General features: G+C 41.4%; 2 protein-coding genes across 2 annotated transcripts in view; one reads left to right on the forward strand and one right to left on the reverse strand.

The window, feature by feature from the left end:
- Positions 1 to 851: 851 nt before the first annotated feature.
- LOC146621166 (ceramide transfer protein-like) lies at positions 852 to 7,788 on the forward strand. The gene is made up of 8 exons (XM_085367265.1): positions 852 to 1,149; positions 2,983 to 3,075; positions 3,856 to 3,951; positions 4,186 to 4,318; positions 4,409 to 4,479; positions 4,588 to 4,716; positions 6,827 to 6,956; positions 7,537 to 7,788. The coding sequence occupies exons 1-8, from the start codon at positions 1,027 to 1,029 to the stop codon at positions 7,662 to 7,664; spliced, it is 903 nt and encodes a 300-aa protein (XP_085223391.1). The 5' UTR covers positions 852 to 1,026; the 3' UTR covers positions 7,665 to 7,788.
- Positions 7,789 to 10,251: 2,463 nt separating this feature from the next.
- The window catches only part of pip5k1bb (phosphatidylinositol-4-phosphate 5-kinase, type I, beta b), a 30,744-nt gene continuing 18,641 nt past the window's right edge, over positions 10,252 to 22,354 (reverse strand). Inside the window, exons 8-15 of the mRNA XM_085368171.1 lie at positions 16,463 to 16,659; positions 16,025 to 16,108; positions 15,536 to 15,584; positions 15,287 to 15,371; positions 14,427 to 14,585; positions 12,459 to 12,585; positions 10,471 to 10,594; positions 10,252 to 10,384 (exon numbers count right to left, since the gene is read on the reverse strand). Of these exons, the coding sequence (XP_085224297.1) occupies positions 10,382 to 10,384; positions 10,471 to 10,594; positions 12,459 to 12,585; positions 14,427 to 14,585; positions 15,287 to 15,371; positions 15,536 to 15,584; positions 16,025 to 16,108; positions 16,463 to 16,659 (828 nt within the window). The 3' untranslated portion in view covers positions 10,252 to 10,381. The remainder of the gene's footprint in view (positions 10,385 to 10,470; positions 10,595 to 12,458; positions 12,586 to 14,426; positions 14,586 to 15,286; positions 15,372 to 15,535; positions 15,585 to 16,024; positions 16,109 to 16,462; positions 16,660 to 22,354) is intronic.

A 22,354-nucleotide genomic window follows, 5' to 3' on the forward strand; every position in this document is an offset into this window, starting at 1 on the left:
AGCGTTTACATTTTCACACCACCTTCCAATGTCAGGTTTACCAAAGTAGTCCTAAATTAAGTTTTGCTTGTTACAAAATTTTTTGTTTCTACTATGGTTATTCCACCAGAATATGCTTGAATATTGTTACTGCATTCCTGAACAACACTAATTTTAGTGGTTGTATGTGATACTTGATTAATTTCTGACTTCTCAGAGACGTTCAGTGGCTTCAAATGTGGGTAAAAAGCTTGAATTAAGTTCAGTTAATGCAGTCATTTTTATTTTAATCAGGTTGTTTGATTGTTTTTTGACAGATTTCGAAAATATTCTTTTTTTTCTTCTTTTTATAAAAGGTAGTTATTTTTTTTAACTTTCAGCTGTAGTCTGTATTTTACTTATTCATCAGTCCTTAAACACAATCATGGCAACATTAGAAAGAATAACTACTGACATCTAGCGGTGAATACTTTACACTACATACACTTTAATGCAAGTTAGCTCCGGTGTTGGTCCGCCTGCTGAAAATGCAAATCAGATCGCATCCAAAGGAAAAAGAGACTGTAGCCTGTGTCCAGGCAGCAAGAAAAACAGGAAAAGTCAGTTCCCCGGTCCTTTCCATGATCCAACTATCCGGATAAAAGCGGCTACTGTAAACATGTTATGAAATTCAACTCCTACAGTCACTGCTCAGTAAACATGAAACAAGTGGACAGTTTGAGGTCCTGTAACACTCTCTGTTCATGTTGACACTGATTGGCCTGTGCCTTTAAAAGAGCTCCTCATGTATGTCCTGATCTCAGCTGATCTCGACAAACCAGTTCTCTCTCTCTCTCTCTCTCTCTCTCTCTGTGCGTAAAGGTAAACCGGGAAGTATTTCCTGTGAGTTAGACTACCTGAGTCAATCAACCACAAACTTATCAGTGTTTGGTTATGTATGTGAAGTTTAACTGCGGGTGTGTGGGGTAGAGACATAGAAACAGTCACAGAGCAAACACGAGGAGCGGGACACACCTACCCACACTTGTTCAGAGAGTAAGTTAGAAAATGAGTACCGGGACTTCGTTGCACAGTTCACCGAAGCAGTCACGGAAAAGTAAGAAGAAACAGCTGCTGAAGCAGGAGACTCAAAGATGGATCCCTGTGCAGACCTGCAGCCATCCAGTTACAGTAGGTCTCTGTGTCCTGGTTATACGACACATTCTATTTATTTTGTGTTGTCTGGAATGCCGACACCTCCCTTTATACCTGTTTGTTTGTGTTTGGTTCCTCTGACTTTAATAGTATTACTCTGTTGTTAGCATTACAGTTCACCGGTAGCCACACTTGATTTGTTAGTTTATCCACACAGCAATTAAAAAAACAAAGTCCAGATACTTTAGCTAGTTTGCTATAATTCCTTTCTTCTAAGTCATAGATCTGAATAATACTAATTGGACTGGGATAAACTATTGAATATAATCTAACCATTTTACTTCTTCGCTGATTAGCTGTTATGTGGAATGGCAGCATTTCTTCGTGTAGACAAGGAGAGATAAGATCCAAACGGATTAATGGACAAAGATACAAAGTAGAACAGAAACAGTCACGTGGAAAGGAAAGTCAAGTCCTGTGGAAAACTGAGTGCATCCCCCAATCAATAGCTTCTAGAAGTACCTTTAGCAGTAATAACCTGAAGTCCCAAAATGATTTCTGTATGACTTTATCAGCCTTTCATATCATTATAGAGGAACCTTGGTCCACGCTTCCTTACAGCGTTGCTTCAGTTCAGTGAGGTTTGCGGGCATTTGTTTATGCGCAGCTCATTCTGGACTTTGACTGAGCCATTGCAACACCTTGATTTTTCTTCTCTTTTTTCCAGTCATTCTGCTGTAGATTTGATGCTTTGCATCAGATAATTGTCAAATTGCATGCGGGTAAAGCTTTACAGTAGCTGTGGGACAAATACTTTTATATTTGACTGAAGAAGACTTTGTTATAGAGAGGAGTTCTTGGCTGGCTATAACGTGGCCAGATCCTGTGGCTGTAAAACAAACCCCAAATCATCACACCACCACCACCACTATGTTGATGTTTTTATTGATATGCTGTGTTTGGCTTTCAACACACATAGTGCAGTTCTTCATGGACAAACATTCCCACTTTGGTCTTGCCTGTCCAAAGGTCTTATTAGTGATTTGTTCAGATAAGCTGTGCAGCCATGTTCTTCCTTTTTTGTTTAGAGAGAGACAAGAAGCTTTCTTGTGGCAACCCTTCCAAACAAGCCACACTCTTTCAGTGTTTTTGCACTGTCGTGAACTTTAACATTTAACATGCTAACTGAGGCCTTTAGACTGAAATGTAGCTCTTGGGGGACTGCATAGAGGCCTGTGCAAAACTTTCTTATGATTAAACACTCAAGCTATAATATTATATTAATTACTGTTCATTTTAGGTCAAAATTAGGCTGCCTCCTCCTTGCATCTTCACTGTTACACCTGTCTCCCTCTCATTCACACACACATATTAGGTCTTTCTTCTACTGTCTTTCATGTCTCTTCACTCCAGAGGATACCTCCACCTCCCCAGGCTCTCTTCCACCTGCTCCCTACTCTCATTATAGAACACATTGTTGTATGTGAACATCATAGTCAGAGCAAAATATTTACTATATTTTATAAATATTTTGCTCTTTTACAATGTTTTTCTTTTTTTTACTGTACTATACTGCTGAGTGACTGTCTTCTGCTCGTCACATACATTTCATTGCAATGTTGACCCTGTGCTAACTTGCATATGACAAATAAAACTGAACTTAAATGAACTCATAGTCTGCAGAGACTCTTCTCTAAACTCATATATCAGTCTGTCCATCACGAGAAGGGTCTCAGAGCCCAGCAACACCACCTTGAACCCATCTGTCACCCTCCTCACTGCTGTCTCAATGTTCTCATTCATGGCCTCCATAAACCCATTTCTGTCTCCTTGATCTTCTCATCTTAACTCATCTGCTCGTTCCCTCAGAGCCAGTCAAGGACGGTCTGGAAAGTTCAACTACCTTCAGCTTCCTCCGGTCATGAATATTCCAGCATCGGCACACACAGATTTGCCAACAAGGTGCGAACCATATTTATGTTTGTTTGCTCTGTGCTATTCACCCTCCTCCTGTCCACCTTTGTTAAAATTTAAGGTAACAAGTTGCTGCTCTTATCTTTGTCTTATCATCCCTGTACAAATCAAGGTCTTCTTGGTGCTGATGACGCTGACATACCTGACCTTAATCTTAATCACATCATTTTGTGCTCACTGCAATATTAAAGTACAGATTCATATGAAATGCTACTTTTTTGGGGTTGTTATGTGTCTTCTGCTCTCCTGCTGTGGAGTCTTTTTCAGTTTTTGTAGTTTATTCCTTCTTCTTTTTAAAATCTTTCTCCGATGTACAGCTCTATATCCACTCTCCTTCCTCGTCCTCGATCGAGCTAATCAGTCATCTGCTTCAGATAACATTCACTGATTCAGCCCTCAAGTGCTGTGTTTGGGAACGTCACATAAACGCCTGCTAAACCACTCCCTGCAGGATTTCACAAACGTTTCCTGTGCTCCGAGGATCAGAGTCAGGTTGCGCTCAGTATATAGCACCACCTGACTATACAGGAAGTCAAAATTCTGGGAGAAATCAGGGACCGTGACGCGTTGTTGAGGTTTTGAACACACCCAAGCAATATCAAGTGTGTAATTTAGTTGGATAGTAAATTTGCTTAAGACATTTCTGGGATTCATGGCTTCTCTTATTTTTATCAACACCTCTGTTTAAAAAAACTAAATACACAGGTAGAAGGTGTGATGATCGCTCAGGCATATAAATACTGTAATGCTATAATATCTGACTCTTAGGTGGAGGAAACTGTGCAGAATCACATGGCTTACTCCATCCAGGAGGAGGGTGGAGGTGCCAACTGGCAACTGGTAGCAGAAGAAGGGGCGATGAAGGTGAGGACAGAAAACATGAATTATTTCTGTTGTTTGCTGTGAATATTTAAATCTCATTCACATTTTAAAATGTACTGCAGTAGTAACTTATTTGTGCTACAGTGAAAAAATACGCCGCTGAAATACACGGTGATTTAAAACTTTTAAAAGCCTGAGAAAAATCATCTTAGTTTTTAGTAACGGGTGAAGTTGTTAGTGTGTTTATAATATTCTGTCTGTGGTGCTGTGTAACAGGTATACAGGAGGGAAGTGGAGGAGAACGGCATCGTCCTGGATCCCCTCAAAGCGACACATGCTGTGAAGGGGGTAACTGGACATGAGGTCTGCCACTACTTCTGGGACACTGCAGTCCGATTGGACTGGGAGAGTAAGATCTGTGTTTTAGTCCAACATATTATTACTATTTGACTTTCCTTGTGTTATTGCCATGACCTGATGTGAACTCTCCCTCCCACAGCCACCGTTGAAAATTTCCACGTTGTGGAAAAGCTCTCTGATAATGCCATCATTGTGTACCAGACACACAAGGTATACTGAGTGCACACTGCACAGTGAAACACAATGCACATTTCATCAGTTATATTGCACAGCCTGTTTTTGATTGATTGAATTGATCACGTGTCTCCTTTGTTTTAGACAGTGTGGCCTGTCGCTCAGAGAGATGTGCTCTTCCTGTCAGTCATCAGGATGATTCCACCGAGAAATGAAAGTGAACCCGACACATGGATCGTCTGCAACATCTCTGTGGAGCATGATGATGTACCTGTAAGATTAACCCTCAGAGGCTTCCCTTGTGTTTTTAGCGCTAGACTGTTGTGCTGTGTTCATTTAATTAATAGATGATGTTCAGGACATTTTGTGCCATTCAGTTTTTTATTTTCTGTTATTTCTTTTATTTCTTTTATTTTCTATTTTCTGCTGTGCTGAATGAATATAGCTGATATTTGCCAAAAGATATATTTTTTAAATTTTAGAATAGTTGTCTCAACTCCTTAAATTAGCTTAAAATGGTTAGGCTATGCACATCCACATTTGATCTAAGGCCAAAAAATGCCCCATTGAAAGCTATTGAAATTCGCTTCAATTTAAAATGTTTAGATTTGTCCACCAGATGGCGCTACTCTTCTGTTTTCTGCAGGGGTGTCTTGTCACTGAACTGATAAGTTAGTGCCGCTACTGATGTTGGATAATTGTGTGTGTGTGTGTGTGTGTGTGTGTGTGTGTGTGTGTCCAACTTAAAGTCTTCTCTTTCTTTTTTTTCCCAATTAGTAATTGTTTTGGTGAAAAAATCTGACACTGTACAAAAAATGCATGAAAATCAACAGTACGGCTAATCATTAACCCATCTCACAGCCTAACAAAAATAGTAATAATAGTCGTATAATCATAATAATAAGTTTTTTTACATGTATATTTCAGGCTGAAGTAGTTTTAAAACTACAGCATATCAGCATTAGCACATCAAACCAACTGTCAGACACAGTGGTGGAGGAATGATGTTTCGGAGTCACAGGAACCTGAGCACCTTTCATGAACTCATGAAGTATTATAGAGTCAAATCTGACACTGGCAGCTAAAGCTTGGGTCACGCGACAGGACAATGATCCCGAGCACAATCATGTGAGAGGCTCATAAAGTCATACACAAGACAATTACTTCGGGTTACAGCAGAGTCCCAGTGCTAAGCACTTGAGTTAAAGGCAGCTTTACTTCTTTTTAGGTTTGTGAAGGTGAAACATCTTTCCTTTTGACATGATGACAGGGTGAGTCAAAAACTCTCAGGACCACCCCCAAGGTGACAATCAGAACAGAATCAGAACACTTTATTGATCCTTAGGAGAAATTATTTTGGTTACAGTGCTCCAGTACAAACAGTAACAAAGACAGACATTACAAAAAGTAAGAAATACCACAATATATACATACATATAAGTTACTTATTGATAAATATCTGAATAAGAAAGAAGGGAATGTGCAAAAGGGGTGTAGCTATTGCAGTATACAGTGTGCTAAGTGGATGAGTTGTACAGGGAGATGGCCACAGGCAGGAATGATTTCCTGTGTCGTTCAGTGGTGCTTTTTGGTAATCTTAGTCTCTTGCTGAACTTCTTCTGTGACTGACCAGCATGTCATGGAGTGGGTGGGAGGAATTATCCAACATTGCCTTTATCTTGGACAACATTCACCTCTCCAACACCACCTCAAGAGAGTCCAGCTCCATCCCCACAACATTACTGGCCTTGCGGATCAGTTTATTGAGTCTCTTACCATCAGCAACCCTCAATTTACTCCCCAAGCATACAACAGCATAGAGGATCGCACTGGCCACAACAGACTTGTAGAAAATCCCAAGCATTGTCCGGCAGATGTTGAAGGACCTCAGTCGCCTCAAAAAATAGAGGCGACTCTGGCCAATCCCAGTAGAGGTTAAATATTTGGGCCTTTATGACTGAAGAAGACTCTCTGATGAGATGTGAAAAATCTTAATGAAAGTAAAAACACGTCCAGTTGCCTTCAGCTCGAGTGCTTAAGCGTGCCATGACCTGGATGACTGAAAACAGACATAAGCACTGCTCCTGGTATAAGAACAACTCTTACATTTGAGGTTTAATACATTATGCCTGACAAAGAAAGCTGGGTAAACATACTGCTTATGCATATTTTTCTCTTCACACCTCCAAGTGCTGTAACAGTGCATCTAGTTCATGTTAGTATCAAACATCATCTTGTCAAACAAGGCCTTATTGAGTAAATGGGAGAACAATGTTAACCAAAGTCTGTCAGTCATATCAGTTACAGTGAGATATGTGTCTGTTTTGGGGGATTTAATTTGTTTTTACTCCTATTTATTTATTCATGTATTTTTCACTTTCAGCTAACAAACCGGTGTGTTCGTGCCAAACTTAATGTTGCAATGATCTGCCAAACGCTGGTTAGTCCACCAGAGGGCGACAAAGAGATCAGCAGAGACAACATCTCGTGCAGGGTCAGCTATGTTGCCAATGGTAAGTGCCTCTTAAGAGCATCTGGATTTGATCTCAGCAGACAGCAGAACAAAGCCTCTATTTAGTCTTACAGTCCTCACATGTATCACTAGATTTTGTACACGACAGATGAGAAAAGCACACTTTGAATGTCTGAATGTTTGGTTATTCAGTCTAATGGAAGCGTTTGTTAGACCATCAAAGAAAATATATTAGAATTGGTTATTCATTCGTTTGAATGACTGACATGCCATTCTTTGTTTTGGCCCTTTTTTGTTTTTGTTAAATGAATTTTGGAGTTTTGACACGAGGATGACCCAGCCTGGGGTATTACTTTGAAATTGTAGTCCAGACTGCAACTTCTGCCCCTGCAGACAAGCAGGTTATTACATAAAGCAGCGCTGCAGGATGAATAAGCCAGTTTATTGTCAGAGATGCCGTGCGAGTCAAGGGAGTTCATTTAAAAACATAAATATTAAATCACCACGTCCCGCCAGAGGGCATCCCACACAGCTGCCTGTGCAGGTTTATTATTAATAGTTTTATCATAAGTCAGCGGGAACACACTGTTTCCTGATTATATTTCTCTGTGTGACTGCAGTGAACCCCGGAGGCTGGTTTCCAGCATCAATCCTCAGACCTGTGGCCAAGAGAGAGTATCCCAAGTTCCTCAAACGCTTCAGCTCCTACGTCCAGGAGAAAACCACTGGGAAGCCCATCCTTTTCTGAATTCAACGAGGTAACCAGGACCCCAAGCACAACTTGACTGGCAGCTACATCTTCTATAATTATAATTAATTATATTTGTATATTTTTGTTTTATTGGGTTAATTTAATTACCATGCATACCATCTTTGACCTTTTAAGTTTAACTAAGTTCATGATTTTTTTTCTTTTTTGAGATTGGATTGATTTTATTGAAGTGAACGAGGTAAGATCTACAGAATCTGTAATTATTCAGATGCCCCTCGAGCTTTAAAACAAAAGTAGTTGTTTATGATCTTAGCTAGATCATGCTGGTCATGGGCGCTTTTGTATGTAACCACAAGAATTTCATGAGGTGATTTTTTTTTTTTGGGTAAATTATTTCGTGCATTTCTATTGATTATCCATTTCCTGACTTTTTTTGGGGGGGGGGGGGGTCTTGCTCTAATTGGTAATATTACAGCTGCTTTTTTCTCCTTTTTTGGTACTGCTAAACTTCACTAAAGGTCAATTAAACAAACAAAAAAACCTAAACTGATATTTACAGCAAAAGCACTGATGAGGTGGGAACACTTTCACTTCTTCCCTCCCTCTCGTGACGACTCTTTGCAGTTTGATGGCCTAAAGCTTTGAAATCTTTAATATTGTTATAAAGTAGCTTTCAGAGAGCACAGTGGACACGGTGTATTGTACAGAGAAAACTCTAGATGTCAAATAAATTATCACTTGTGACTCTTAAACACTTGAATTTATTGACAGAAACAGTCAGAAGAAATATAGCTTGGGCGATGAGGAGCATTTAACTTTGGTTTGGTGCCTTTTTCATATGAGTGTTAAAAGGCTTAAACTAAAACCATACCTCTGAAAATGGTCGGGTACAAGGAATGGACTGAAACTGTATTTAAAATAAATTAAAATTGTATTTTTTTTATTTTTTTTTTTATAAAAGCAGCCAATGTCTAAAGAAAATCTTTGGAAGAGCCCAGAGAGCCATTTCTGAAAACCACTTTAAAAAATTACAAGAAAATCTGGAGGCAAATGTCACGAAATGAGGCGTGGCTGCAGACGTTTTGCACAGTGTTGTAGCTACATGAGCAGAATGCATTTAGTGATTTCAGTTTTGTCTGTATTTTAAATAGTTTGTATATTTTTAAACTGTATATGAGAAATTTTATTTGACAGTAAATGTTTTGCAATGTTCTGTAAATTAAAGTTAATATACAGCAGAACCGATCGTATTCTTTTCCTCACACTGGCGTGACAATGAAACTGGTTTCTGTGGAAAGCCGCAATAATCAGCGTTGGAACAGAATCAGGTCACGGCCGTTTCTACGTGGAGTTTACGTGTTACCACCGTGTTTGCATGCCTAGGGTTTCTACCCATACTCTCACTAAAGACCGCCACTTCCTAAACATCCACAGCTATGACCTGCAAACGCATGACATGAAATGTTTTGAGCATTCACAGGCAGACACAGAGTTTAAATTTTTTATTTATAGGAGTCTCTTCTTTATATAAATACGCATTGTCTATACATTCAGCGATGAAAGTATATTTTCAGCAAATGGTAAAATATTGGGATTTACATAATAAATTATGGTCTCAACTGACGTGATCGTGGAGTTCAAACACTTATAGCTGGATATGATTTTGATGGAGCGGTACTGGACCGCCACCGAGTGTCTCAGAACTTGAACTTAAAGAGGACACACTTATTCAGTATCAAAGGATATCCTGAGTAAAAGCATCTTCAGTCATGACGCAAACCTCATGAAACTAGTAGTTCCACATCAAACAGAAAAAAAAATATCTACAGTGTTGCTTCATTGTCTTTGTACATGTAGTGTCAACGACAAAACAAGTGTGCATTTGAATAATAAAGATTTTTAAAAAAGTGCATGTTCACACATCTGTGCTTCTATCAGGTAGCCCACCCGCCTAAAGCAGTGTCCTTGGAGAAATCTGTCTTACAGAAATCATAACATGGCAAAAGTGCCTCCTGCTCCGGGCTTCAGACGAGGCCTGGCCGCAGTCTTTGCTCGCTTCACGCTCCTCTCCGGGCGGCACAGTTAGGAAAAAATGCAGGCCGCTTAAACCGGATCGCACCTCGGGTTTGGCCTCGGCAGCTTCAGTATCTAGTCTGTTCACAGGAGTCTTTCCTGGTAGGTGTTGGATGCGGCTACAAAACCAACTTGTGTCCTTCGTTTGACAACGCGGCGTCCCTCCTCATTGGGGACAAAGATGCCACCATAAATTCAGTGTAAACATTTCTCATTTTAACAGCAACTAAAGCAGTCGCGAATCGTAAAAGTGTCCTTCATGTCTTTCTGAACAGCAGGGAAAGAAAAAAAACCCAAACCAAACATCTAAACACATGAATGGTTTGCATCTACCGTCTCCTCAAATATGCTGAAGTTGTTTTGTAGGCCTTGAAAACAGTACACACATATAAAACCTAATGGTGCCGCGGCATTGACGCATGTTCCCAAAGCTCAGTCTGATGTACAGCACGTGACACGGTATGTTGCATGGTTCCTCGCAGATCTCCTTCACTTTGACTTTTCGTCCAACAACCAGTGGAAATCTCAGTACTTTTTTTGATGTGTTGGCAAAGACAAGTGGTAACATGGATCTAGCAGCACTGAAAGTGAGTCAAACGCCAGCATGGCCTGTCCAGTGGGGGTGTGGCGATTGTCTTATGCTTGGCAGGAGAAAATGAATGTTTGTAAAGCTGCTCCTTTCACTGTGAAACAAAGAGAATAAGTCAGTATATCCAGCTGAAGCCTAGTCAATATTTAAACAAGAATAACCTGAAATAAATGAACCCACCAGGTAGACGTCAAGAACCGATCCGTCATCTCGATCCATGTCCACGTCCATGGTGCTCTGCTCCGACGTAAGGCAGATGGCACTGTCCTCCAGGGTGAAGGTGGAGCTGGATGCGACGTCATCCCTGAAAAACACGGTCGCACGTTAACTTGTAGACGGACCTGAGAGCTTATCATCTGCGTCAAAGCCCCGGTTAGAGCAGGGCAGCTGTATAAACAGTGCTGGAAAAGGGATTGGAAAAAACCCCTTAACAAACGAACCGCAGATTTATTGCGGACTCTGACGTAAAGAGACAAAGAAACCTGTCTGGTGTCGGGACGTAGAGGCTCATTGTCTCAGAAACGCCAAACGGGAGGTTGAAATTGAGAGGAATTGCTGGGAGAGAGAGTCCTACAGATTTCTCAATGTGGAGTAAGAGATACAAGTGAGCTTTAAAAGAGATTTCTTCCAGGAAATTACAGACCTAAAAAGTTAACTCCTTCATTTTGGTTTCCACTGGAGGGAACTTACATCCACAGAAATTCCAATTTTCTATCCTTTCTAATAAAAACTGTAGCATATTGCACTCTGACAGAAAATATGTTCTTTTTCATGCATGTACGCATTCAACGAATGAGATCCAGCTAACGCGCAGCCCACAGATCTTGGAAATTCCTTGCAGTAGTTGAATTGGACGAGGAGGAATGGGGGGAGGGACTTATTAAAAATGGATCAAAAGCGTAATGCTGAAATAGAGTGCTATTAGACTGAATCCATACAGGAGTCAGATAAATGGATTTGAACGTAGCTCGCACATTCGTACTGCAAAATTCATCCTGCCTTTAGTTGCAGTCTCTGGTTCACCACTAGGGGGCAACAAAAGATCGTTTTCCCTTATATGCACATCAGCAGACTTCCTGATAAATTCAGGAATGTGTTTTTGCCCTTTTCTAACATATGACACACTATGTTAGGGGTTGAAAGAGATGTAATCCAATTAGAACAAGAGCAGCATGTTGCTATAGTTGTAGAGATAACAGATGGATGTGAGACATACGGATAAGCGATCGATCGATAGATCGATAGATCGATAGATAGATAGATCGATAGATAGATAGATAGATGTGACACTTCAAAAGTGTGTTACTAAAATAAAAGGCAGAGCGGCTGTCAGACAGGGATTATTGTTGGCTGATATACAGTCTCCACAGCGCCGCTTGTCCTCTTTTGTCACCGTATTTGTGCAGCGTAATGGCACAGAGTAAGAGTGTGTCAAAGCTGCTGTTTAAATATTTATAAAAACAGTTGACAGAACAATGTCAGGGCAGCAGCAGGTGACTGATGAAGGGACAAGACCGGGCAAGTCACACAATGCAGCCTCAGAAAGCAAGCTGAACTCGACACTGTTGACAGGAGGAGGAGCACTGAAAGGTGGAAGGGAAGAAAAAAATGCAAAGGGCAGGGGATGCAGGGCTTAGAGGCTTTTAGCAGGACAGGAAATAAAGCTTTAACACACTTTCTCTCTCCACACTGGTAAAAGTCACAATGAAACCTGTTAATGTAACACTCTGATTGTGTTAAAAATCAGGGTTTCAACTATTAGTCAATGCTGTGCCATTAAAGCATTTCATTAAGGGACGCTTGAGCCATCCAAAGTCATTCCTGCCACAAGAGTCCAATCAAATAAAAGTTTTCCTGGCATCCACTACAACACCACGCATCCTGATTCATATGTTGTCTATGAAGCGTGCACGTGTACTTGGATGCATGCAGGCAAACTAAGTGAGTAACATGCTCCATGACGCACGTCACCAATAAGACCGTGTGACGTAGACGCACAGGTAACAATAAGGCGGGAGTGCCCGAGCATGTGCGTGAGTGTACATGTCAGGCGTGACTTCCTTCTTTTCTTCGTGGCCTTGCGTCATGGTTTAAGGTGATCAGCTTAACATTTCAGGATCATGTGAGTGTAGGAAAACAAGGAAACGTCAACACAGGAGACACTGTACCTGTCCTCTGTTTGGTTTTCCACGTTTACAAAGATGGAGGAGGTGGAGATAGTTCCCATGGAGGAGCCCTCGTAGAAGGATGGGTTGGCTGGGACAATGTCGGGGCGCAGATATGAACCGAACACGGCTGAGGAGGAAAAAAGAAAACTAAATTTTAAACATGTGACGGTTTCCTATCTCAGGTGCGCTCAGTTTTAACTTACATGGTGCCAATAAATACAAACAGTCATCTAAAGATGCTTCCTAGTGACGGGAAAGGCCCCACAAAATCACAGAGAAAAACCTAACGATTCAGCAATCTAACTATGAGCAAACACTTGGCGACAGGAAGAGCGAGGGCGAGGGCGGCCATCTGCCACAACAGCCTGATGTTAGAGCGCACCATAAAACAGTAAAACAATAAACACTCCTGTGCCTTCAGACTTTCAAACTCCACAATCCAGGTAAGCGCATTTTGACCTCTACGGTTGGGCGATCCCACACATTTTACAACTTTAGGCTGAGTACTTCGGCTCCAGATAAGTGTGGGAACACCAAACGCTGTAAAATCAGAGTTCCCCCTTAAAAGGAAGCATTTCCTGGAAGCTGAGCTGAATAAAATCTAAAGCTGACACTGGATGTATCCTAGGAAAAGTGAGTATGTTTTTCCTGTAATTCTGCCGTGTCTTTGCAGACTTCAAAACCTAATCATCGACACAAGGCAGCGAATGAGAGTTTAATGCAACTGATTAGATTAGGGTGTCAAACATAAGGCCTAGGGGCCAGAATCGAAAAGGCGAAGACTCTGATCCAGCCCACGAGACATCTTTGGAGATTGTGAAGCAGAGCATAAATTTTGGACTTTTACCTGTATTTTCATACATTTTACAGATGTCCTACTGATAAAGATCCCCTCCCACAGCCATTCATATGACACCAAAGTAATGAAGTAATAGATAAATGACTGAATGACATTCAAGTTCCTATAGACATTTCTGTGAATTAAACATTACAGGGCAGTCTGGGGAAATGAGCTACTACAATTCTGTACTTTTACACATTTTGTTTTTACCATTAAAGGCCAAAGAGTCGTAGTGACAGATTTCTTTCATTAACTACAGCCGAATTTCTTTATCATGAAAAAAAAAACAAACAAAAACGGAGACATACTGTTAAACACACACTTTTTTTCTCATATTGAGATGGAAATGGATTAAATATGTAGATAAAATTCTTTACACTGACAGAAATGGGATTTTCGCTGGTCCAGCCCACTTCAGATCAAAGCAGCAGCATGTGCGACACACTTTGTTTAGATGCTTCCGGTTAAACTGACATACGAGCCACTCCCTTTAGAGTGAAAACCGATTTCCTGCCCTTCCCGAGACCCCTTCAGTGACCATAAGAGCGAAGGAAAGTTTAACAACCCAAACGGATTTATAGTTTGTTGCATCACAGCTGGAGATACAGCTGGGGCAGGGCTTGATTAGAGGAGAGGACAAATGACCCCCGTGACTTATCTTTCTGCTCCACACCCACATTTCTTCCGGTGTGCTGTTGGCTAAATAACTCGCCTTATCAAACACAAAGATCACACAGATGTAGCTGCTTTATCACGTAAGAATGTAGGGGGAGCTCAATCTAAGGATGGTTTATACACAGTTTGTACACACAAATACTGTAACTGATGTAATGTTAATAGGAAGGTAACCTCTGTTTATTTCCATCAAAGCCAAACAATACATCAACCACTGACTGCTTCCTCCTCTTGGGAAGTGCTGAGAGGACAACATTTTTATGGCTGAGTGGAAGCAGCTCTTTAGTGGCCTCGAGTGTTTCTAAAAAGCTCTAATAAGCCGCAAAACGAAGCTTGAAGAGGCAGACGTGGCGAGGATTAAGGTAAAATGTCAAGTGCTTTTTATGATCTACCAATCCCACCCCCACTTCCTTGGCACAGATGCTGATCTGTCAAACTCTTGTTTTGTGTACCTTGTCCATCCAGGCTGGCGAGGCTGCGCGCTCCTACCAGCCGGTCCCTCCTGTCCTCCTCGTTCCTCTCATCCGCTTGCGATGAAAGGATCTCCTGTGAGCACGACTTCAGAGCAGGGATGGAAGTGCGGGTCCTCTTTGAAGGGGAGAATCGAATTGCTGTGGAGCCAAAATTTTAAAAAAAGGAGCACATGAGTCAGGTAAAGGACCACAATCTGATATTCAGGGACTTGGAGGCGAGGGAGACAAAAACTGCAATAATTAGGGGGAGATAAATCAAATCAGTGTTCACACAGAGGAAAACTTCAATGCCCTGCTTCCAAAATTAGAAGCTATTAAACTGTTAAAATGCACAATGACGCTGACACAAATGTCCCCTAAGCCACTTCTTATTCTGCCTCCTGAGCAGGGCGTGAAATAAAATCCTTTCCTGTCATCTCCCTCTGTCGGGACTTGGCAATGGTTAACAGCGCAGCTAAATCCTCAAATCAGTGCCTCAGCCATATGTATTTCCACAGAGGGGGTCCGACATGGTAACATTTGTTTCTATATTTGATGTTCCAAAACAGCTTCCTGGTTTCACCTACAGCCACACCCAGGACACTGAGAATAGATGCTACGGATAAAACTATTAAAAAACTATTTTCCTATCTCGGAGTTTACGGATCATGTGCTTCAAAAGCTTATCCAATAGCCAACTCTAAAAGACCCAGTGCCATTTCAGTGACATCAAAATACCCAGTAATTCATAAGATAAACTGCCTACAGTTTCATTCCTGTTACCAGAGCAGGATTTCCAGCTTTCCACATTTTGTTTCCTCCTTTAGTTTCACATGACCATGATCAGTCAGCTGACTTACGCTGAGTCTTCCTGAAGACCCGTGTGCTCATGAACTTCAGGAAGCGGCTGGCGTAAAACCCGGGCCGGTGGACTGAGACGGAGTCCTGAGGACAAATCAGAAAGGGAGGAAAGAAAAAAAAAAAAAAAAAAAAAAAAAGAAGTCAGGTTTTTATCAGACAGCCACGGGTAATTTTAAAGAGGACGTAACAAAATAAAAGGCTCATTCATAAAAGCTGCTCCATCAGATTTGAGCAGGCTATCAACTTACACCATCGTACACCAGGGCTTTCCATGAGTGCTCCAACTTTTTAATGAACCTGCAGGAGAAACACAACAAAAAGAGGCCTTGTTACGAAGGTTATACAACAAATTCCCCTTTATGCCCGATCAAACCTAAAAGGTTTCACTTTTCCCTCTGGGTGCAGCGCAAAGCTTTGCTCAACTTAAAGTTCTGCCTTTAAGTTAAGCAACATTTAGCTTTTAAGAGAGCAAAAGTACACAAACTCTGCCTTTTCATCATATCTGACCTGATCTGACTTCGCCTTCGCTGTCAAGAGTCTGATGCCGACAAGGCTCACAAAGGTTTATGCGATGCTTTTAAAGCACCACGAGTAGGAAAAGCTGATGACCCAAAAGGCTGTTGGATCTCATAAGACTTCGTGGCACAAGAAGTCAACATATTAATCTATTTTCTAGACAAAGTAAGAAGGAAAGGCAGTAAAAATCCAGTGTTTTTCAGTTTCATTAGCATCAGTACCTGTATGACTGTAGAATATCTATGATGCCCAGGTAGATGAGCAGCTTTTCATCTTTGTGTGTCCGGGCTGGGATGCCGCCCATCCTGAAAAAGAAGACAGAAACCAAAACATGGCAGCATTTAGAAAGCAGCTGTAGTTCAAATGAACGTTCAAACGTGCCTCTGCACTTTTTACGAGTGTTTGTAAAAGAGGCTCCTGCAGTATTTACATTTGTGTGTGTGTGTTGCTGTAAATATGCAGACCAGTGTTTGTATTTTTGTAGCTATGGTTATGCGAGAGCCCGACTGTGTGTTCGAGCGTTCTGTGGAAGGTTGTGTAACGTCTGCGAGGGAAAAAGTGGACATCAGGAGACAAACAGAGGAGGTGTGCGTGTGCATGTGTGTGTGCATGTGTGTGTGCATGTGTGTGCTTCGCCCCCCCAGGCTGAATAAACTCACGTGTCATCAGTGGTGAGGGCTTCAGCAGCCTTGCCGTCTCCTTGAATGGACTCCATGGCGGTGGAGTAAAGCACCCTCTGAGCCACGGGTCTCCTCCCATCACCCCCTGCCTGACCCTGCTCGCCCCCCTCTCTGTGGTCCAGGACGTGCACGCCCAGCAGAAGACTGTAGTCCATGATCTTGAAACTCTCAAGCACCTATTGCAAATTACAAATAAAAAGAGTTCACTCAATATCACAATCTGGATATAGTTACATGATTCAATCTCCCACCTCTCAAAACTTTGAAAAGTTTTCTACTAGACTCTCATGAGGAGGGAGTTGTTTCCTTCCTAAAACACTTTCATCACCCAGCTCAGTCAAAAGTGTGTCGGGTGATGAAAGACCAGAAAGCCAGCAACAGGAAATCTCTGCTGAAACCTGTTCAGAGCCAAATACACAAGGTGTTTCACCACAGAGAGCCAAGTGTTACACACCGACCCGTCTGAGGAGCCTTTTACCAAGCTTCCCATAAACCCTCTGACTTTATGGGAACCCAGCGCTCAAGAAAAGCCACCCTGTGGCAGGAAAAGGGCAGAAAGTGAGGTGGGAGCTTGTTCTGGGAATGGGATTGAGGTCACTGCCATGTACTGAGGCTTACTTTATGACCCAGACTGAAACAAACAACCAAGAAAAATAAGACAAGCTATGGTAACGGTTTAATATTCTTAGCTTGAAGCCATTTGCTTTTGCAAATACAGTCGGCAGAATAAAAATGACACACATCTTCTGATGGGATCGAGCTTGCAGCTACGCCACGCCTACCGCTGAACTCTGCCTTCGTTTAAGGTCAAAACAATGCCAGTTGAGCTTTCGAGTCATAAATCGCGCTTCCCTCGACAGCTTTAATGTGTTTATATGGGATGAAAAATCAGATGAAACAGGCTGTCTAAACATGAATGAATAAACCAGATAAATGCTTTAACACTATGCATTCCCACAAAGATTTCTATATTTACTGCAGAAAAAACCTGACATAATCAAAGACAGTCATGGCCCAGAATCCAGAGCAAAATGAAGTTATCTATAGTCAGAAGATTTTATTAGTGTTCATTGTAAATCAAGTTAGCATTTGCTGATATTTAAAGCCAAAGCGGCACACACTCATGCACACAACTGCAAGCAGACTTAATGAGTGACTCAAAGCAAACACAGGGCCTTTTCACCGATCACCCCCCACCCCTCTCTTTTTTCATATCAACTATTTGCATCCCCTCGCTCAAACTCCCCCAGCCTATTCAAACAGCAACCATTTTGAATAGAGCCATACACATCACGCTGCCTACAGAAAGCCACGACCGAGCATCCGGGCCCCAGTTTTCCCCGACGGACAATCAAAGCATCACAGCAGACAGAGAACACCCACGTTTGTGTGTTATTTATGCAAAATTTCTCCTTGTATTTTTTAATCTGACTTATTCTGAGGGGCATACCGGTACAGTCTTTAGTTCCTGCTTTCAAACACAACCGTTCTTGTCTCATAGTGAAAGTAATAATAATACTGCTCTAAAGCTCCCGTGAGACGCCAGCTTTGTCATAGCAAAGCTTAATCCTCAACAAAATTCGATTTTTCTCATCATAGTCTAGCCTAAAGCGCTCCTCCACCCATTCAGCTCTGAGCCAGTAGAGCCGCCCGACTTTGCACTAATACATCAATAATACACAAATACATGTGTTCCCTATTCATTGAGCAAGCTGAAGCACTTTTTCCAAGTATACACCGACTACGAGTCCAGTTCAAGAACGCTTGGTTTGTCGCAGAAGTCGTGATGGGGCAGAAAGGAACAAACACCAACCCGCCACCTGAGGAGGTCACAAAAGCCACAACTCAAATCCCGCAACACACTGTCAGTGTTGGTAATTTAAGATCTTTTCTTCACAATGGGTAAAAAAACGGTATGAAATGACACAATAAAAACTGAAAAAAAGGGCTTGATTCAGAAAATGGCCTTGATTAGAAAGAAATCTAATTTAACTTTACCCTTCGAATGATTCAAACATAACACATTGTGATCTGAAACTTTAAAAAGAAAAGTCCCACAGGGGTGTAAAGTAGGGCGTAATGTTTTCATATTCGTACTGCTCTCCATGACGTCACGACGCCACGCAACGAGTGGCTTCAATGACTGCTGACAAAACGGCTGTAAGAGCAACACACTTCCTGACCCGAGTGATCAACTGAGCTTCCCTCTCTGTAATATTTGTTTTCACTTGTCTACCACACTCTGCTGTATTCTTCCTATTTTCCACTGACCTGTTAATTCCACAAACAACATTATTTTCCATATAATGGTTAATTTAATGGCTAAAAATAAAGAGAAAATAGATTAAATTTGCTCTCTGTGCCCCAAAACACTTTAATCACATTAATCAACCAGTCGACAGCCAGAAGGGAATCAATGTCTAACCAGAATAATTGCAGACAATCACATTTAATTCACCTGTTAATAGAAAAAAGAAAAACATCTATTTTTTTACCCTGTATTTCCACACAGCGGTCATTATAATTCAAAATTACTCCCATTACAATCCATCTATCACATGTTCATGCCTGCATTGCACTAAATCTTTCCATTTCTATCCTTGTTGGTGTCTGAAATTCAAAAGCTTGGATTTTAAAATACACTTGCACCCGCTTTATTAGGTACACCTGTTTATCTTCTTGTTAACAAACATATCTAATCAGCCAATTAGATTCCTGTGACTCAGTGCTTTCAAGAGCTGAGGCATGGCGGAGACGACAAGCTAAAGTTCAAAGTGAGCATCAGAATGGCGAAGAAAAGCGATTAAGTGACTTTGAACTTGACATGGTTGCTGGTGCCAGACAGGCTGGGCAGAGTTTTTTTGGAAACTGCTGATCTGCTGGGATTTGCCTGCACAACCATCTATAGGGCTCACAGTGAATGGTCAGAAAGAGAAAAAATATCCAGCGAGCGGCAACTGTGTGATGCCATCATGTCAATATGGACCAAAATGCCCAAGAAATGTTTCCAGCACCTTTGTGAATCTATGCTATTCTATGGCACTTCTGAAGGCATACAGGGGGCCAAACCAGTACTAGCAAGTGTATCTAATAAAGTGGCCAAAAGTGTATATTTCTTAATGCTTTTTTGGCCTGAGTTGCCCACAAGATGACAAAGTGTTGACAGCCAAGCATGTGTTGTGAAGAAAAGTCTCCTAACAGCTTGATTTCATCTTCAGCATCACAGTCATTATGTTTGCCTCACTGCACAGTCACTGTAATGTGACAGCAATGCTCTTCACCACGCACACACACACACGCACACACACACACACACACACACACACACACACACACACACACACACACACACACACACACACACACACACACCCAGAGTCAGACTGGTAGATGCACACACACTCTACAATAAACCCTCTCTGTCTCACTCTCTCTGTAGAGTAGAGTTCAGCATGAATTATTAATGCCTCGTGTTGTTTTGGCATTTGGGGGAGTATCAGGGGAGCTGGAGAGTAATGGAGAGGAGAGACTTAAGAAGAGAGCACATTTCTCGTATCGGTTATTTCTGAAATGTCACAAGCATTGCTCAAACACCATTTCTTCTTTTAACTAAACTGACTTTCCACATTCCCACATTCCCTGCAGGATCTGGAAAAACAGCTGAACATTACTTTTTTTATCATAGCTATTAAAGGACAACTCTTTCTTCCACTTCCTCGTTCCCTCCAAAGCCCCCTATGCCCCCTGTTGCTTAGCTTCTGCCGACCCTTACTCTGCGTTCTGGTCCGCAGCCTCTCCTGCGGTGACGGGGTTAGCTGCTTACTCATGGAAATGGACAGAGATTCTGCTTAGAGGGCACTTTGCTTCCCGCTTAGGAGGCAAACGCAGGAAGCCATGACAATAAACTATACAGCACAGTCTCTGTAACAGCTGCTGCAAAACAGTCCAACTTGCATACACCATATAGGTTTTATAAACTATATACATTAATTTTATACACACACAGACAGCCAGTGCATCTCTGTTGTACTTTGAGCTTGTGAACTGCTTGCGTGCGCTGCCAGGTTAAACATTAAGAAATCACTGAATTAGCCAGAAGGGAGGATGTCGGTGTCAGTGTGCTTAAGAAAACAGAACTTTGAGGAAGTCAACACACTGGTTAATGATAATGAGAAACACTCTAACCTGAGGAGATTACATAAGGCTCTGAGTTTATGGTAGCCTGACTGTAAGTCAACATCACAAGACCCAGATTTACCGCAAAACTCGAGATAATGTTTGACTTAAAAGGAGGGAAAGCAAGAGGTGATCACACCTGTTCATGCAGCAATCCTGTAAGAGGAATCAATTTCCCCTAAAGAGGAACAAAAAACTACAAACTAATGCAGCAAAAGATTTTCTGTAAAACTGAGCTACCCATGTCATTACTTGTTTTCTGAGTATACAGAAATTAGAGGACACAGATTGTGTTACATAATAGGCTGATTTAAACACACAGCATCCCACTATTCATTAGCTTTAATTCTTTCAATAAAAACATCATGTTTGTTTCCTCTTCTTCCAAATAAAAAACTGAATCATTTACCTGAAGTTTGGTGTAAGGGAAGTCATTAAGTTGTTAGCTATATGGAGCCTCACGAGGTTGCCAGGTCTGGCAGGTTGGCACGACTCAGCAGGAACTTTGCCAGGAAGTCTTTCTTTTGCTGTTCCCTGAACTCATCTGATGTACCCATCAACACTTGCTGTAACATCCAGGTCTATTTCCAGGTTAAATACAGCAGGCTGTTAACATTTTTTTTCCCCCAAAAAACAACGATTGAGGTCTAGATTTTCTGCACTTTGAAATGGCCCTTAAAAACATAAGTGGGCAATTAACTTTCCCAAGAGACCACATGACAAGCTGGGGCTGTTGTGAAGCGACACACCAAAAAGCCCAACTCAATTTTACTTATTAATTTTCTTTCTTTATAAAGTGCTACTAGAAAGAGTCGTCATTACAGTTAGACGATGAAAATGTGACACAGTAAAAACATCAACATTTAATCACCATTTACTCAACATTCCCCAAAACAACTGTGAACTGTATGCGCATATTTTTGCACAAGACTTAACTTTATACAAAATACTGTTGCCATCTTGCCTCTTAGGTAAATGAATTAATCTGTGTTTTTTTATTTCTTTTTTTTTTCCAGTGCAGTAAAACTAGCTGGCTTTGGTCTTAAATAAGTGCATTAAAATCATCAGATTCAGTGTCTAAAGTTGAAATGTGAAGGACAGTCACAGCGACAGCAAATGCAAGATCTGCCTTCTATTCTGCATCTGAGAGCTCTGGAAAGTCTGTGCCTTTCTTCTCATAATGCTCTTGACTTTCTGGTCTGAGGTCCCATACTCTTTCCCCAGGCTGAGCCACCTGACAGCTGTGTGGTAGCCTATGTCACCATATTTAGTTTCATGTTCCTTCAAAAGTGCAAAACACAGTTCAGCGTTCTCGCCCCCAATTAACTCTATTAGTTATGAACATGGTTAATTTTTAGCACCAAGTTACACACCTCCTGCTGTATCGTACAATGCTAACATATGAATTTCAGTTCTGGGTTCAGTTCAGTTACTTCTGTCTAAATCTGCCTTCAATCATTTTTAAAGTGTCCAAATCTGAAATTTGTCAGATTTGGACATAACGTCTGCCAGTTATCTGTGAACAAATCACTCCCTGTTACAGTCCCTTTCACTAAGGTCATTCCTGCCAGCTCCTCTGTAATATACTTGGGATTTACCTAAAAGAATAAGTAACTGGCCTGTGTAATTGTCACTGGGTGGGATTGACACAGCCCTCACCCAGAGCCAAAGAGAAACACTCAAAATCATCTCTGT

This window comes from Diplotaxodon limnothrissa, linkage group LG12 (assembly GCF_057381915.1).
Source record: "Diplotaxodon limnothrissa isolate DT_005_m linkage group LG12, D_limnothrissa_male_GT1.1, whole genome shotgun sequence".
NCBI classification, from domain to species: Eukaryota; Metazoa; Chordata; class Actinopteri; order Cichliformes; family Cichlidae; genus Diplotaxodon; species Diplotaxodon limnothrissa.

Bases quoted from the DNA above. Each gene is read 5' to 3' on its own strand.
- LOC146621166 (XM_085367265.1), top strand. From the start codon at position 1,027: ATGAGTACCGGGACTTCGTTGCACAGTTCACCGAAGCAGTCACGGAAA. The intron at 1,150-2,982 runs GTAGGTCTCTGT...TCGTTCCCTCAG, and splicing joins CCTGCAGCCATCCAGTTACA to AGCCAGTCAAGGACGGTCTG. The intron at 3,076-3,855 runs GTGCGAACCATA...TCTGACTCTTAG, and splicing joins CACACAGATTTGCCAACAAG to GTGGAGGAAACTGTGCAGAA.